The sequence below is a fragment of the Aspergillus pseudonomiae genome (genome assembly GCF_009193645.1).
Source record: "Aspergillus pseudonomiae strain CBS 119388 unplaced genomic scaffold BDV37scaffold_2, whole genome shotgun sequence".
NCBI classification, from domain to species: Eukaryota; Fungi; Ascomycota; class Eurotiomycetes; order Eurotiales; family Aspergillaceae; genus Aspergillus; species Aspergillus pseudonomiae.
Window position 1 is genome coordinate 685,043 of NW_022475994.1, and position 16,274 is coordinate 701,316.

Genomic DNA, 16,274 nt, shown 5'->3' on the forward strand with positions numbered 1-16,274 from the left:
AGGGTGGCAGCATTTAATAATGGGTTAATGCTAAGCCCTAAATGACGGTTGATTGCTCCGTTAACGCGCGGTTTCCCAGTCTCACACTCTTGGAGTCCATATCAACGTACAGCATATCTCGAGGGACTAGAGTTTCGCCAGGGTTTATTCAATATGAGAGATACCTGCTGATCTTTTGGCTATAATATTATGAATAATAAATTTCCGCTCCCTTTCAACCACTCCTTATAGCAACTGGCGTTCCCCTGTATGTTTGGCTTGTCTGCTGTTTGTGCAGATTTCAACCGTAAGATATTACACTCGACCGCGTACGTAGGATTTCCCCAGTAAATCCGTAAACCACTGAAAGAATTAGTCTATATAAAGCTCATATCATCTAACCCATGCCCTAAGACTCGTTCGACAACCCAGAGCGATTCCTGATTCGTGCGCCGTAGATGTAGAGTAGCAAAGGTATCGGAATGAGAAGTGCTGCGACACATCCAAGCAGTGTGCAGGCCCATTCCACCCCCAGAGCGTCGAACTACCACACAACTCATTAAACAGGCCATTAGGAAGGGGCATGCTACTCACCATATAGGAAGCAAAAAGTGGAAATATCGCGCCAGCCAATGACCGAAGAAATGTGTGTGCAGCGACAGCCGAAGCGGCCCTAGTTCGCAGTCAATCAATTTGTCTTCCATCAGTTTAAGTCCCAATGGGAACTTACTTTTTCGGTCGTGCCTCTACCACATACGCGATCGAAGGGAGGAACATTGTCAACAGACCAAACCCGGTAAGCAGCCCCGATACTGTGGGAGCTACCCATGATATGCTTCGCCGATAGCCTGACCAGCCCAGCCAGAATAGACCTCCTGAGAAGGCGACTGCTCCTGGAACCGCAATAGGGAGGCGCCACTCCGGCATTACTATGCCTCCATTCGCCTTCATCTGTCGAAGGACCCATGGCTGCATTGCAAACACTCCCAAAGCCCCAAATAGCTGTCCCACGATGATTCCAATGTACGGAAGCCCGCCAACTCCGGGACTCATACCATGGATCTGTTGAAATATAATAGGATAGGCGGTCAAGAAAAGATATAAGAGCCCGTATACGAACGAGGCGAAGACGCTCATACATAGCACGATCGGGTCGAGTGCTAACATTTTCAACGGAAGACTGACATAGTCGGCAGCGATGGCGCGCAAGTCAAGGCTTATTTCCTCATGCTTCGCATGAATAGCCCAATCACCCTTCTCGCGACGTAAGCGATCAGCCTTCCAGCAGAGGAGTACCGGTGCATAGGTTTCGCTCATCGTGGTAAGTAAAAGAACGAAAAAGCCGCCGCCCAGAATTCCAGGTACATATGCCGTCCAGCGCCAACCGAGACTATGGTTCATTACGGTAAACCCGCCGATGAACGGGGCTGTAAGAGGGCCGGTGAACACCATCAGACAAAATCCGACCATCGCAATGCCCCGTTGCTGTGGCTGGAAAATATCAGCATAGACGGCCCCCGAAAGAGTTAAGGGACCCGCCCCAAAAAAGCCCGTGAAGTATCTAAGTATCATAAGGGATTGAAGGTCTTTCGAGACGGCAGTCGCAAAACAGAAAACAGTAAATCCAAAGGCAGATGTAACCAATGGAAGCTTTCTTCCTTTAAGTTCGGAGAAAGGAGCCCAACATAAGGGACCAGTGGCGAACCCAAGGACGTAGAGAGAAACACCTAGAGTTGCTACCTCCCTGTCGATATTATACATCATGATCACCGTCGGTATGGCTGAAGTAAAGATACTACTTGCCATCGCGACAACCATTGTAAGAAGTCCCAGCAAGACCGAGATATATACTCTGCAGTAAAGTCAATAAACAGCTCCAGAGTCTGCGAGTCATGCTGTGTATGGCTTACCTTTTTCGCATTGGCCAGTTGAAGGGTATGGAACTATCATCGGGACTATCAAAGTCGACATATTGTACACTCATTTTGCGATTTCACTAGGAGATGGGACAAGAGCCTTAGTAGCGAATGGAGAAGGATGTCGCATCAGAACACCCAGTACAGCTTGGAGGGATAGGTCAATTGGCTCTTAGAATCATTGACTCAAGTACTGCTACTCAGCCCGGTTCGCCCTCAAGGGAAAATATAGAACAAGGACAAGAACGAGATTTTCGATTATCGTCGCGTATTATACAATGTAAGGAAGGCAAATATTTCCACCTCCTATTCTTTCTCTCATTTTCTATTATTTTCTTCTTCTCTCCTCTCGCCTATCGCTTACGGCTCTTTGATTGGTTTCTGGACCATGCCCCGATTCTCGATGGATTCCAGAACTGAAGCGTTTCTTAGCCTAGACGGCATGTTCAGCTCATCAAGTAAATCATGGGCTACAGAGCGATAGAATTAAATAAAGGTGTATCTCTGAAGGCCCACTATGATTATACGTTGGCGGACATGGACATATAATCATTAAATTCATCCCGAGGTGGATTAGTGATACAGTTATTTTATTGGGCTATATTAGCATCACGCGACATAACATCCGGCACCGGTATGTCCAAAATGACGTGTCCATGCTAGGATAGTAATTTATAGCTGCCGAAGCAACTAGTAGTGGAATTTATGCCAGAAAGGAAGGGCACTATCTATATAAATTTGACGGTCGGCGTCCGCAATCATGCCGCGGGATTCCCCCACAACGGCAAACTTGGTAGACACGGTAAAAAACCGTTAACATTACTAAATTGGTAATGTAAGGGTCACCCCTAGCCAGTCGATGGTAGGTGTATATAATACTTACGTGCCTTCTAACATCCACCAAGGGTTGAACCGTTGCCCTTCGTGGTTGGATGTAGGAAGACAGGTCAATAAGCGGATGAAAGTATTCTCATCGCTGAGAACTGTTGCCATCGGCCCCAGTCAAAGTATATCTAGAGCTATAAGCGCTGTAGAATTTCTTAGAGCATCGATAAGGATTTCTTAAGGACTAATATCGGGACCTCACTAGGGGTTGAAATCCAGCATGTATTTCTGAATCGGTTTTAACCAGGACAGCCTGCCCTTGCCCACAGGCTTTCCCACAGTGGCTGACAAAAATGACTTGAATATTGAGTCGATCATGCACTGGGTCAGTGGAAGCTTCTCCACATCGCGAGATCCGATGCTCTGCCGGTGTATCACTCGGCTGTGGTGGAATATATCCATAAAGTGGATGAAACATCACATATCTCCTTTACTTCTTTGACCAGTGGCACTACCCCTTTTCCTTTCAGTCTTGAAAGAACGCCCTTGCCTTCATTCATCTCAGAGGGTTCCCCCTTATCCATAATCCTCGTTTTGCCTTTGTTCAACACCAGTAGCCGGTTAATCCCAGTAGAACAAAAGTGAACATAAAATGCCGAGGGATTTATATGCCGATCAATGCCATTCTTCTGCTTAGACATGGGATGTGTCTTTTCTTATCACTCGCGCTACAAGTCTCGAGTCTCAACCAGTTGCTACTCGTTAGCACTTCAACTACTCATATCCTTCGAAGATGGGGTGGACTTCTTGTTTCAGAAAACCTAGCCCAAATCAAACCAAGAGTCCGCCACCCGAGAATCTGATAAACATCACTGGTATCCCCAAGGATGTACTGTATGAAGAGCTCCTGAAAGTCCTCAAACCCATCATTATGAAGGATAGAGAGACAGAGGAGTTTCTCAACAGACACCCCATACTCTTGCGGTTCATTATTGACAAACCCCTAAACTATGCGGTAAAAAAGTATATCAAGCCGCAAGTCTATTTGGACCCCTCTGGCCTGGGAAAGCACTGCGACGCCAATATCATCATCGAGACTGTTCAGAAGCTGCGCGATAAATATCCGCTTAACCCTACTGCTTAACAGCACAGTGGATGGCTACAATATGGGCTCCACTTCTGCAATCAGAATCAAATTCAAATGATCTTAGTAGTTAGGTTAATAAGATGGTTTACAAAGTTCTCCAATAGACATGACTCTTGACTTGCAAAGGAAGCTATTTACGACATGAGATATAACGAACCAGACATAGATTTTTTGTCGCACGGACGTATTCACTTTTCCATCAAAGTACACAGAAGGAGGCTGATATAGTAGTAGTAGTTCTCCATTGTATGCACTCACCTTTCACCGACTAGGTCATTTCCCCCTAATTCTGAGAGAGATGCCAGATGTGTTCGGCGAGCGAAAATATGAAATTAATTGAGTTTGATAACCCTCAACCACGATCTACCACCAACTCCAACAGAACGAACAGTAACTGTAGGGAGATGGAGTCGATCCCACGAATTCACCAACCCTAGCCACTATTATGCTCTCGTCATGAGGGGATACGTGCATGGATCTATGCATTAGTGCTTGCACCTGGGAAGGGGTTGAATCTAGGGTCGAATTACTAGCAGTCAACAAAGTTGAACAGCTGAACTACAATTTCTTCAGTGTCTATGATCTGTACAGGAAAGAAATGCACTAAGTATTGAATTGATTCAGACCAGGTAAGGAGGTCATGCACATGGATGTGCAGCCTGATAGGCACATTTAGCCAGTAAGTTATCGGCTGAACCCTCACCCTATGGTGATGTTGTAGTCGGGGGGATATGGTAAAATTATCAAAATTTGTGTCAAAATAGGTACTTTCTAGAGATTAAATATCGTCTCTATTCACAGGAAACAAGTCTCATTGGCAATGGGGTCTCAAAGAGACATTATATGCACTAATGGGGTGAGCATCAAGATCCATCCCCATGACATTTTGCTTAATATGCTAACTAAGACTAGGAAGAGAAATATGCCTCATTTACTCTCTACATATCACGTAAAAATCAACTAAGGCTCATTCATCTCGAAGATGCCGTGCTCTTCGGATCAATGCTAATAGGTTCTGTAGAATGAGTGCCGCTGGTCTTGGTAGCACTGGTGCTGATGTTGGACCAAAGGGAGATGGTGGCCAATCTAAGGCCAAATTACTCATAAAACTTGTTTCTGTTACTCAGCAATAGGATTGACAATGTCATGGCATTCAATATACTCTTGTTCTTCGACGTGTAGTACTCTGTACACAGTGTAGGAGTGTTTATGCTTCAGGCCTTGCGCTTAACATAACAATTAGCAGCTAGAATTTTTAGGAATGAGGGCCATGGCTATGCGAAGACTATAATTGTAAAGTTTACTAATAGCTCACGGAAGAAACAAGTCATATTTATAATAACCACAATATGCAATCAGGTGAAGCATATAATTTTCTATTTCGGACAAATGACGGAATCCTTTACAGCGCCCAGTAAACTCTAACCTTTTGGACACTACCAACCATTGATATTAAAGGTGGATTTGATCACGGGCCAGAACGAATAAAGCTTTAGAGAACTATGAGTTTTATACTCCGCAGGCCGCTTCTCAGTGACATCCAGACCCGGCTCATGTTTCGATAAACGCTTCACACTAGTCCGCTAAGTAGGGAAGAGAATAGATCTTCATACAATGCCAGCACTGGCATTTTATTCAGTAATAGATATAGTGACTGAATATATACTATACAAAAATATAACGTAGGGGTATTGTGTACTTATATGTCGGACAATGTACCATGTCAATCCCAAAATTAGTCCCGCATTATGCAACGCCGAATCCTCGAGCGTTCTCCAAGGCTTTATTGAGCTTGTCTTCCAAGACAATTTTCGATGAATATTCTGGCAAAAGAAGCCGACCAAAACAGGTTAAACTGGTGGGAAGGCGCTAGAAGCGATTAGCATGGCAGCCGATTAAAGTGTTGAGGAAAAATGGTACACCTACAGCATCACCCACTCCGTTCTTTTGGATAACAAACATAATGCTCGCAATCCCGTTAACGGGAACCCGGTCACTGGCAGTCACAAACTCCAACAGCTGCGCCTTTTTCTCCGCAGGGAACCGCCGAACGATACTCCAAAAATCCCGGATTGTGCGATGGCTTGGACCGAAGCCTCCTTCGTAACGTGCATGATGTTCCAGCTCATCTACATCAATCTCTTGAATTCCTTCTACCACTGTCTTCAGTGCCTCTGGCGTAAATATGGACAAGGCCGAGCGATCCAAGCAGGTGTAGAAACCCTGCACAAAAGCCTCGAACTGGGGTCGGATTGACTTATCTGTCAGCCAAAATATATAATCTCTAACAAATTGAGAGCGGTTTTGGTTTGTGACGAAAGACGCCTCTTCAGCTGGGGGCGTAGGCGATTGCATCACTACCGAACCATCCAGGGATTTCGCCATGTCCGCAAACGATTCAGTTGCCTCTGCACCCATTGAGGACGGCGGACTCAAGTTCACACAGTCAGTGTAACGGCGAACTTCCGACCAAGGTGGGGAACCGAGGGACCGGTTTCCACCCCCTGATCGCGCCAATGCTGAAGGAAGAGGCCACGGAGCATCTTTGTCGACTTTTTGCATGTCCACGGTCTCAATGGCTCCAAAGGCTTCGAAGCTAAATTCATACGTGCGCATGAACACGTCTTCCACATCGCCATCCTCCCAAGTTAGAAGTTGCTCAAGACCCTTAGTAAGCTCTGGCCAGCCGTCACGGATATGGTCGAGATGCTTCACCTTCAGCCCCAGAAGTTTGCGATAGAAGGCAGTGGGGAAATTGATGGGCAGAGTGAGGCCATTGTAAACCGCCAGGGATACCAATAACCCGAGAAGTTCATATTTGTAGAGCGGTTCCAACGAACATGGTTGAAACCAGGAAACTCGAGTGCGGCTATCCGTCGCAAACATACCGTACGACTGGTCCAGGGCTTCTGCCATGAGTACTCTGAAGAACTCCTGCTGGACACCGCCGTGATCAAGACCTTCTTCACCCTCGTCCATTCCCATCTGGACCTTTAATGGCCTCATTAGCTCTCGCCTCTCGCGCCGCCACAGCTGATTGAGGGCATCGGTGAGGAGATTGTCCCGTCGGACCACAAGAACCAAATATATAGTCATCGAAGTCTTCAGCCGTGCGAGCATCCCAACATCATCATGAATTGGTATAGCTCCAAATGCTGTCTGAGTTATGTGTCTGGTGGAAGTCATAGCAGCCTCGTAAAATCTTGACATGGCGGCATAATTCAAAGCGCGGAAGTAGATGACCAGAGCAGAGGGAGGGAAGAGGAAGGGGTATGAGAGCAAGTGCAAAGTTTTGTTATTCGGCGATCGACCTATCCACTCAACAGGCATCTCTAGGGGCTCCAACCTCTCCGAAAGGAATGGAGTGTGAAAGTCTTCTGGGACAAGGCCCAAGCGATCCCGTTCCTTATACATTAGGGACAAAATCTGCACAGCGCCTCCGGTCGTGCTACCTTTGGACAATTCAGGACTCCCGTCCCATTCCTTGAGCAATAAAGTACGAAGCCATTCCGCGATGACCGCAGCAGCACCCGGCGGCCTCATATTATTTTGGTCATCGATATCGGCGGATACAAGGCGGTGGTTGTCGCTAAGATTGTTGATAAGAAAATCCAGGACGCTGTTCTTTGATTTACGTGAAGCGTGACTATAAGGATGTCGGACTTTCGAAATCTCATAGAAGGCCATTCGCGCCGTAAGAGCGCGCACCAAGCGGTCTACTAAGCGCAAGGCAAGGTCATGTTCCAATGCGTCGGTTACGTCCACAACCGCTCGTGTATTGCGTAGTGGAAGTTTTTGCATATCCGCGCTCGATGCTACAGCCCCAGCAGCGCGCATTTGAAGAATTCCGCGCCAGGTGGATGCATCTATGTTCGGAAGAGAACTAGCCAATGCGAAAAGGACCACAGTGGCGACGTCTGCAGCACATGAATCTGTAATATGTTCATTGCCTAGTGCATCAGATACCCGACGAATAATTATAGGCGCAGAGACAGGCACTCCTGTTGTCGAATTGTATGATGAACGGCGGGATTGCCTGGGGGTCGATAATTCCCTGGGCGGAACGAATAGCGATTCAAGCGCACTCCAGAGACTATGAAAGACGAGCTCCCTAGGGCAAATCGTAAATAGCTTGCGCAATGATGGCTGAAGCTGCTGGAGGTTCAACTTTGTATTAAAACTACTCTGCTCCATGTCGTTCGGGCCAGCCGTGTTGTGTCGAAAAGACCGCAGAATTTGCCTCGTGCTGCTCAATGCAAAGAAAACGCTCTGTGAAACGAAAGTAAATGCTTCACGTTGACGAGAAGTTGCAAACTTCCACTCTGAGTCGTCAAATGTGCCCATGGACTCTATATAAGCAAGTTCGTCTTTCCATCGTTGAGCTTCATCGTCAGACAGGACTATCATTTTTCCTAGTTCGTCGATGATCTCAGAAGTCAGATGAGTAAGAGATTGTATAGTAGGCATATCCTCGTCTTGATGTATATCATTTTGTTTCAAGCTAGGCACACTTGGAGATCGGGGCTCTGAGGCAGGCTGGTTATCGTCAGCGGAAAGGGGATTCTGATCGTCAGGAACGTGGACCCCATTCAAGAGCTTCGCACCGTCCCAAGAAACACGTCTTTCTTTTTTCCGCTGCTCATGCAGGCAAGCACCGTCTCCAGTCCTGCCCCGATGTTTCTGCGGACGATGTCTCAAGGCGGGGGGGGAAGGTATGTTGACGAGCCCATCTGCATTCGCGTGAGTGTTGATGGACAGCTTCCTAGCGGGCTTTAGCTCCGGATAAACCTTCTCGTCAATACTCGACCGAGGACTTTGCCGCCGTTGATCTATATCAGCAAGCGATAGCCGTTTTATTTGCTGGTTCGGTATTTTCAATTCAACAGCAGCTGTTGTATTGGAGATATTACGTGCCGAAGGCGCGAGTGGATTGCCCCTAGTAGATGCATTGTGTCGAGATGTACGTTCCCTCTCTTGGCGGTGCTTCTCTGCCCCAGAATGAGATTTGGCGTGAGCGGTGTTCGGCTTTGGGGATCGAGAACTTGATCGCGAGTATGAATGATCGGAGTCTGCGCTGAATGTACTCGGGGAACGCCTCAAAGGCAACCATTCAATCATTCTCAAAGACAAAGTATCGAACAAATTTTGAGTGAACGACTTTGGATCCTTTAATGGTTGGGTTGATTGATCTTCGTTGGCTGGTATACATTCGGCCCTTGCCTGCACCGTATATCCAGGGGAGGAAGACTGTACCGCATTATCCCAGAGATCGCCCTGCCTGTCCGACGAGGTTTGAGTCGCTGAATATCCATCTGTGGCACCTTGGCCCACTACCGATGATCCACTATAGTCCTTCCTCGAATCGTTTGTAGAAGCGCGGCTTCGACGTTTGGATCGACGGTGATAGTCTTGCGATGATAAATCTGATGGAATCCGAGGGGTGTTGCGACAAAGGCCACTCTCTGCGTTATCCACGCTGGCTAGGTAGCATGCGAGTGTCCGGGCACTCAGCTCTGTATATCGACGGAACGGCTCCTCAGTCACCCTCCTTCGATAGCTCGCGCAGGTGGGGGTGGAACAGCTTGGGTCCTGACATCCATAGAGAAGTTGATTCTTGTACCTTGGGAGCCAGCTATGTCAGCCGTCCATCCAAGTCAAACATTCCCCGCAAATACTAACCTGCGAACCAGAAGGTTGAACTGTCGTCGTCGCTCGTCTCTATACCAGAGCAAGACCTGTGCGGGGTCCGACACATCAACGGTATTCTGCGTGATAACTTCCGGCGCGTTTGGCGGAACCTTCGACCGATGAAACTGGGGTCTATCGGTGCCACAGTGCGAAACCTCATACGAGCTCACAGAAGCTCCGCGGAGCCTAGTCATCTTCGTAGACTGAGGGGCATGCCTGAACCCCCGGTCAGGAAGATCTATCGGGAGATTCGCGTCTTCGCCTGCCGTTATCTTTCGAAATCCAGGGGATTCGGTGATTGTAGCCTGCCCTTTCCACGCTGATATCATACAGACTGACACAACAGCCTCAGGCGCCAAGCATGTCGAGTCGGCTGACTAACGTTAAGTGGAAGAACTACGGTCCGACTTATCATGCACTAGGCCTAATATAGACTGTACCCTCCCAGACAGGTTTAGCGGTGGTGCACGTGCAATCAACGTCATGCTCTCTAAAAGCGGCATGGGCAATGATTTTCAATGTGTGGTCCGGGTTATCGGCGACATCGATTAGCCCGATCTTTTCTGTCGAGGGGCAATATTGCGCCGCTTCAACTTTCTCGCTAGATACTTCCTACCTGCTTTTATTTCTAATCAAGTCGAAAACGTTCTGTCACGACGTCGCCCAGTTTTGCCTTTTCGTTACTTTCGCAAGAACGAATTTCCCCGCGCAATATATATTCGCACAATCGACCGCCTTTTCAACAAATTTATTCTTGTGATACCCACCTTTTTTTTTGTTCGAACTGTCGGAAATCATGGCCTCCATCGATCCAAATGTACCAACGACTACGTTGCCATATACCTGCAACACCTGTCTCGTTGCTTTTCGCGGCAGCGATGCTCAGCGGGATCATATGCGCAGAGACTGGCAGTAAGTTTGTTGGAAAATATGCGACCTAAAATTCATTACTAATGTTCGGTCGGCTCAAGTCTCTATAACATGAAGCGCCGCATCGCGTCTCTGCCCCCAGTATCCCAGGAAGTTTTCAACGACAAGGTCCTTGCTGCCAAAGCCACAACCAGTGCCGCTGCCGCCAAAGCTTCCTTTGAAAAGACATGTACCGCCTGCCAGAAGACATTCTTCAGCGAGAACTCGTATCAGAACCACGTGAAGAGCTCCAAGCACAAGGCCCGCGAGGCGCAGATGCTTAGAGACAGTGCCGATGACGCATCATCTGTCATGAGCTCTACCTTCTCTCTGGGTGAGCCAGTCAACAAGCCTCGTGAGCGGTCCGAAGTGTCGAAAGTTACGGAGAGTCTCAAGAACGCTACCATCGAAGAGGATGACGAAGATGAGGAAATGCAAGAGCAGGGATTCTCGGCCTCCCATTGTCTTTTCTGCAATGAGAGATCTTCAGATATTCAACAAAACACCGAACACATGTTCAAGAGTCACGGCATGTTCATACCAGAGAAGGACTATCTTGTTGATATGGAGGGACTTGTCCACTACCTTTATCGGAAAATCAACGAGAACAGTGAATGCTTATACTGCCACGCCGTCCGAAACAATCCCGAGGGTGCTCGTACCCACATGCGCGACAAGGGTCACTGCATGATCGCTTTCGAAAGTCAGGATGAGCAAGTTGAAATCGGACAGTATTATGACTTCCGCAGCACTTACTCGGATGGTGAGGATGAGGATGACTCAATTGTGGAGGATGGTGGCGTCAAGGTGGATGGCGAAGATGACGAGGGATGGGAAACTGAAACTTCTGCATCTTCTATGGACGAAGATGATGATGAGATCGACGACACGAAGGGACAAGTCTATGCGACAGACTTTGAGCTGCATTTGCCCTCGGGCCGCACCGCAGGTCACCGATCGCTCGCCAAATACTACCGCCAGAACTTGCGCAACTATCCTACAGCGGAAGAACGAGCGGCTCGTCAGCTGGCTATTGAGAATGGCGAGATTGAGGAAGAGGAACCGAAGCCCAGGGGTCGCAACCTTAACCGGGCTGTCATTAGCCGTGGAAATGGTGGTATGGGCATGATTGGTGCCACTGACAGCCAGAAGCAATTTGCTGTTGAGCTTGAACGCAAAGACCGGACTCGTGCCCAGAGACAAGAGAAGCGGTACACAGCTCGGGTCAATCGGGCTGCCAATAACCAGAAGCATTTCAGGGTAAGTTTAGACTCTCTATTGACCTTAGAACAAGCTAACACACTTTCTAGGATCCTCTCCTGCAGTAGATTCCGGCATGTGGTTTTTTCGTGTGCATGTTGGTATTGTTTCGTAAAATCATGGAGTTACGGCTGAATGACATGTAGATACTCATGGCAAGATAAAAAGTGAATATTAAGATAAATGATCTTACTCTTGACTCCTGCCATCTTTATGAAATCAGGTTGTGTTGTATCTTGAGATGATAAATTGAAAGTGTACCAAACCGAAGGTGAACCAAGTACTTCATCTAATCATCCAACCAAACCTTAAGTCACCACATCTCACAGAACTGATAGCAAACTTCCGACAACCTAGCACTATCACAACAGATCAGTACCATAGCAAATAGCCTGTTATTATACCACCACTATCAAAAAAAAAGGTTTCCCTTAAAAGACAGGAACATTCTTCCCACCCCTCCCAGCAAACCCGCCACCCTTCCAAACCCTACCCCCCCGACTACATATATCCAAACCAAAGAAGATGGATTCATACTGCTCCCACTGCGACCGCTCCTTCTCCTCTAGAGAAGCCCTGAAACTCCACGCCTCCATCAGCATCAATCATGCCCAATGGTGCACACGCTGCTCCCGCGCCTTTCCCTCTCAAACAGCAAAAGCAGCACACATAGATCGTTCTGCCGCCCATAACATATGCCAGCGATGCATACACAAGGACTTCATAACAGAAAAAGAACTAAAGGCTCATTTGCAAAATGATCATCATGAGTGCCTAACTTGTAGACGCGCATTCGCAGGCACGGAGGCCCTTGATGTCCATGTGCGCAGCGCACATCTATCTTGTGATGTTTGTGGTCAGGTCTTCGGGGATGGTAACAGTTTGGAGATGGTATGCCCCTTTCATCCTTTTTCCCCCCTACATTTAGCTTTCCGCTCCTTTTGGAATGTTGTATTCTATGGGCTTTTCTTGGTGAGATTTGGGTGTGCTGTTGAGGATATAGAGCTAATATTGACGACAGCATAAATATAGCCACCAGGAGCGGGCTTTACGGTGTCTCGGGTGCTCTTTAATGTTTGGGAGCTACTCCAGTATGATTGCTCACCTGGAATCGGGGTCTTGTGCTTGCGGCATTACTGGGGATATGATCAAAGCCATCTCATTGGAATTCTCCACCAAACAGGGACACAGAATGTTCGGTCAGGCATTTGACAAGTATCTTTGTCCGACTTGTGCCAAAAAATCTGGTTCTCTTTCTGCACTGTGTCAGCATGCGGAGCGAGCGCCTGGGTGCCGCCATTTAATCAGTAGGACAGGAGCCTTGGCTCAGCTAATGGAGTTTTTAGTAAAGCCTATGTGACTGTATATGGTGATAAATTAGGAGACTTTTCGATCGCTCTGTTTTCCCTGTACTTTGATGATCGCGGATGGGAAATGGTGTTTCATAACTATAGTGGTCATATTGAATACTGCAGTCAGTCTTTTGAAGTTTACACACATGAGATAAGGATAGATGAACTGTAAGCTGTGGTGACACAGACCGTTCTGTACGACAGGGACAATGGGTAAAATGATACACCACGAAAGAAACTACTATTTCTCCAACAAGCATACAATAAAAGTAACAGGCAGTTCAATATACACTGCGCGACGCTTCTTTAAAAACAAAAGGGCAGTTTGAACATCTCTGTCCGGCAGAGGAGGCACGAAAGCGTTGTCATTGTGGCAGAAGTGGCGATGCCTCGTCCACATGGTTGTCCGAGTGCTTTGATGCTTGCCCACGCTTGCGCCGACGACGACGTTTTTTAGTCACATCGCCTTGAGTGCCGTCGGACTTATGACCATTCAGATCGACAACCTCACCATTCCGTTGAGTTGGAAATTTGCTTTTAGGTGATGCACGTCCCTCGTGATCAGATGAACTGGTGCTGGTTGTGTGGAGAACCACTTTGCGGATCCCGTTGACATCAACCACATGCTCCGTGATACTGCCACTACGCGCAGGACCTTGATGCTGGTAGCTGGTCGGTTTAAACCTCTGCGAGTTCGAGCTTTCGGATTTAACACTGATTGCAGCACTGCCAGATGGACGAGGTGGGTCGTCTTGTTCTTCGTGAACCGCTTCTGGGATTGAGACGTCCTTCCCTGTTGTTTGGGTCCCAGCATCGGCGGGCTTAGGTCCGGTCATGGTACCGTAACCTACACGAACAGCGTATGCGCCATCTCTTGCATCTAGCCCCGGCTGGACTAGTCCCTCGCCAATCCCACCGGGTAAGGCGGTCGACATGGGGCGCAGGGCCTGGGAGCCAGACGTACTATGACCAGAGTCCATGTCGGTTTGCGCAGACCGAGTCGGCGAGACGCTAGCCCGCTTTATCTTAACATTCTGGTACCGGGTTTGACGCGGTCGACTGGCTAAATTCGAAGGCCCGAGATGCTTCAAGTGTTCACGGATTTCGTCCGTGGTTCCTCGTTTGGTCACTAGGCCATCTGTAGAATCTGAGTTCCTATCCGACTGTGGCATCCGAAGCTGGAAACGCGGCAGTGGTGGTTCTACTGAGCTTCGACGCCGAACGTTCGCAGGGGGTTTGGAGGTTTGAGGTTCGCCATCTACATCCACCAAAGTACCAGTCTTCTGAGGGGGCAAAGAAGGAGGTTCTTCCACAATCTGGCCCTTAGGAACCCGGGATTTAATGGGTGCAGGCGTCATGCGCCTTATCGCCTTATGAACATCAATAAAGACATCCGATTCGTCAACGATTTCCCTGTCATCAGAGTCAGTTCAGAATCCTGATTCAAGACTATGCCGAGAAGATAGGTAACGTACTCGCCAATAAGCTCCTCAATCACGTCTTCCAGAGTAACAACACCCAAGGCACCGCGGTCTTCACCGGGGTATTCGGACACCAGGACCATGTGGGACTTTCCTTCCTGGAAAAAATTGACGATATCCAAGCAGCTTGTTTCCGGGCGAGTCTCGGGTAGAGTTGCCAATGCAAACTCTCGTACTCGCCTACAGTCCTCGGGGTCGTATGTTATCAGCATCTTAACCAGAAGCATGCCAACAAAATTTGTACGATTATCTGGCGCATGAATCGGTATGCGGGAATAACCTTGGGAGAGTATCAAATCCATCGTGTCTTCGTCCAGAACGGTGTCCGCAGACATAGTGAAAACGTCGTCCATTGGAGTCATAATGCTACCAACCGGCTTATCTTTCAAATCCAGAACGGCACTAATGATTGTGACCTCATCGGAGTTGAGCTGTTCGCCCGCCTCACCCAGGGTTTTATGCAGGGTCACTAGTGTTTTTAATCCAGCCTTTTTATAGATCGTTCCATGATCCTCGCCCAACAGCCTATCAAGAAGTTTCGCTACAGGCCATGCGACTGGAGCCATAATGTACATGAGGGCCAGGACGCAAGGAGCCATCCAAGCACCGATAGGAAGACCGTAGCGAACGCATATCGACTGGGGGACGACTTCACCGAAAATGACTGGACATCATGAATGATTAGCTCAATAAGCCAAGAGAAAGAGGGATTTTCGTACCAATCAAGACTGTACTGCCAAGAACAGCCGGCCAACCTCCTCCTAGTGAACGGTCTAGGACAATGGGAAGGGTTTCATTTGTGATCACATTACTGAGCAGAAGAGTGACCAATACCCAATGCTTCCCTCGCTTTAACAGTCTGAGCACACTTTCTGCATTTTTTCGCTCAGAGTCTTCACCGGAGGTTTTGATGACCTGTAGATACACCTCATCCTATAAATTGCACATGCTAGGTTAGTGGTTTACGCTGGGCTTTTTCCATTTCAGTAGTGAGAAAACGAGACTTACCTGGCCCATCAACGCAATGGTTAAACCAGCAAATGCACCACCGCTCACAACGAGGATGGCGGCAACCCCGAGATACAGCCATAAGTTCGGATCACTAGGAGCCTTCGGGCTCTCTTCGGAGTAAGCAATATAGGTCGCGGGAGCGGCAGAGACTAGGGGAAGGCCGCCCAAAGCAAGCATCAACAATTTTGCAAAACCGAATATCACCGGCCGGATGGCCAAAAGACGAACTGCAGAAGGTGTAGCCATCACCTGTGGGTGAAGTATGAGGGGCAAAAGAAGAGAAAAAAGAGAACCGGGAGCGGACTACTGGAGGGACATATTTCGATGGCGCAGTTCGGGTAATTGGACCATGCGTTAGTTGACGAGACTAGGCCGAGTCACGATCGGGACGGTTCCGACCACCGATTGGAGAGTGACGTCGAGTGGGGAACCCTGAGTGGATAGAAGCTAGGTAGTTCCGTATCGAAGTGGATGAAGAATCTGTAGGGCAATTGAATGGATATGATGATGCAGAGTGAAGAAAAACGGGTTGGATGATCACTTCCCACTCAACGAGACTTGTTCTTCAGCCACAATGTTTTGCTGATTGAGGAAATTGCAAAGGGATGGACATTTTTCCGAATGAACAATCTAGTCCTCTTTGGGCCAACAGCAACTGCGAAAAAGGCAATTGCCTACAAGTCGATCGTTGATTGGTCTGTGTGGC

General features: G+C 48.1%; 5 protein-coding genes across 5 annotated transcripts; 2 read left to right on the forward strand and 3 right to left on the reverse strand.

Annotated features, from left to right (window-relative positions):
* Nucleotides 1-388: 388 nt before the first annotated feature.
* BDV37DRAFT_267820 (MFS transporter) lies at nucleotides 389-3,098 on the reverse strand (the record flags this gene model as incomplete). Its single annotated transcript, XM_032084077.1, has 5 exons — nucleotides 389-523; nucleotides 574-652; nucleotides 710-1,831; nucleotides 1,890-1,958; nucleotides 2,983-3,098. 5 exons carry the CDS (start codon nucleotides 3,096-3,098, stop codon nucleotides 389-391), a joined length of 1,521 nt encoding a protein of 506 aa, XP_031946973.1.
* A 415-nt stretch (nucleotides 3,099-3,513) lies between these two features.
* Nucleotides 3,514-3,864, forward strand: BDV37DRAFT_277995 (uncharacterized protein; the record flags this gene model as incomplete). Its single annotated transcript, XM_032085923.1, has 1 exon — nucleotides 3,514-3,864. The coding sequence occupies one exon, from the start codon at nucleotides 3,514-3,516 to the stop codon at nucleotides 3,862-3,864; it is 351 nt and encodes a 116-aa protein (XP_031946974.1).
* Nucleotides 3,865-5,254: 1,390 nt separating this feature from the next.
* BDV37DRAFT_236488 (HECT domain protein) lies at nucleotides 5,255-9,871 on the reverse strand. Its single transcript, XM_032080616.1, has 3 exons — nucleotides 9,547-9,871; nucleotides 5,794-9,487; nucleotides 5,255-5,736 (listed from the first exon to the last, which is right to left on the reverse strand). The coding sequence occupies exons 1-3, from the start codon at nucleotides 9,747-9,749 to the stop codon at nucleotides 5,614-5,616; spliced, it is 4,020 nt and encodes a 1,339-aa protein (XP_031946975.1). The 5' UTR covers nucleotides 9,750-9,871; the 3' UTR covers nucleotides 5,255-5,613.
* A 555-nt stretch (nucleotides 9,872-10,426) lies between these two features.
* BDV37DRAFT_80774 (putative C2H2 finger domain protein) lies at nucleotides 10,427-11,858 on the forward strand. The gene is made up of 2 exons (XM_032091261.1): nucleotides 10,427-11,724; nucleotides 11,775-11,858. The coding sequence occupies exons 1-2, from the start codon at nucleotides 10,537-10,539 to the stop codon at nucleotides 11,790-11,792; spliced, it is 1,206 nt and encodes a 401-aa protein (XP_031946976.1). The 5' UTR covers nucleotides 10,427-10,536; the 3' UTR covers nucleotides 11,793-11,858.
* A 1,184-nt stretch (nucleotides 11,859-13,042) lies between these two features.
* Nucleotides 13,043-16,184, reverse strand: BDV37DRAFT_80787 (putative DUF21 and CBS domain protein (Mam3)). The gene is made up of 4 exons (XM_032091262.1): nucleotides 15,566-16,184; nucleotides 15,277-15,490; nucleotides 14,552-15,221; nucleotides 13,043-14,489 (listed from the first exon to the last, which is right to left on the reverse strand). The coding sequence occupies exons 1-4, from the start codon at nucleotides 15,812-15,814 to the stop codon at nucleotides 13,442-13,444; spliced, it is 2,181 nt and encodes a 726-aa protein (XP_031946977.1). The 5' UTR covers nucleotides 15,815-16,184; the 3' UTR covers nucleotides 13,043-13,441.
* Nucleotides 16,185-16,274: the final 90 nt, after the last annotated feature.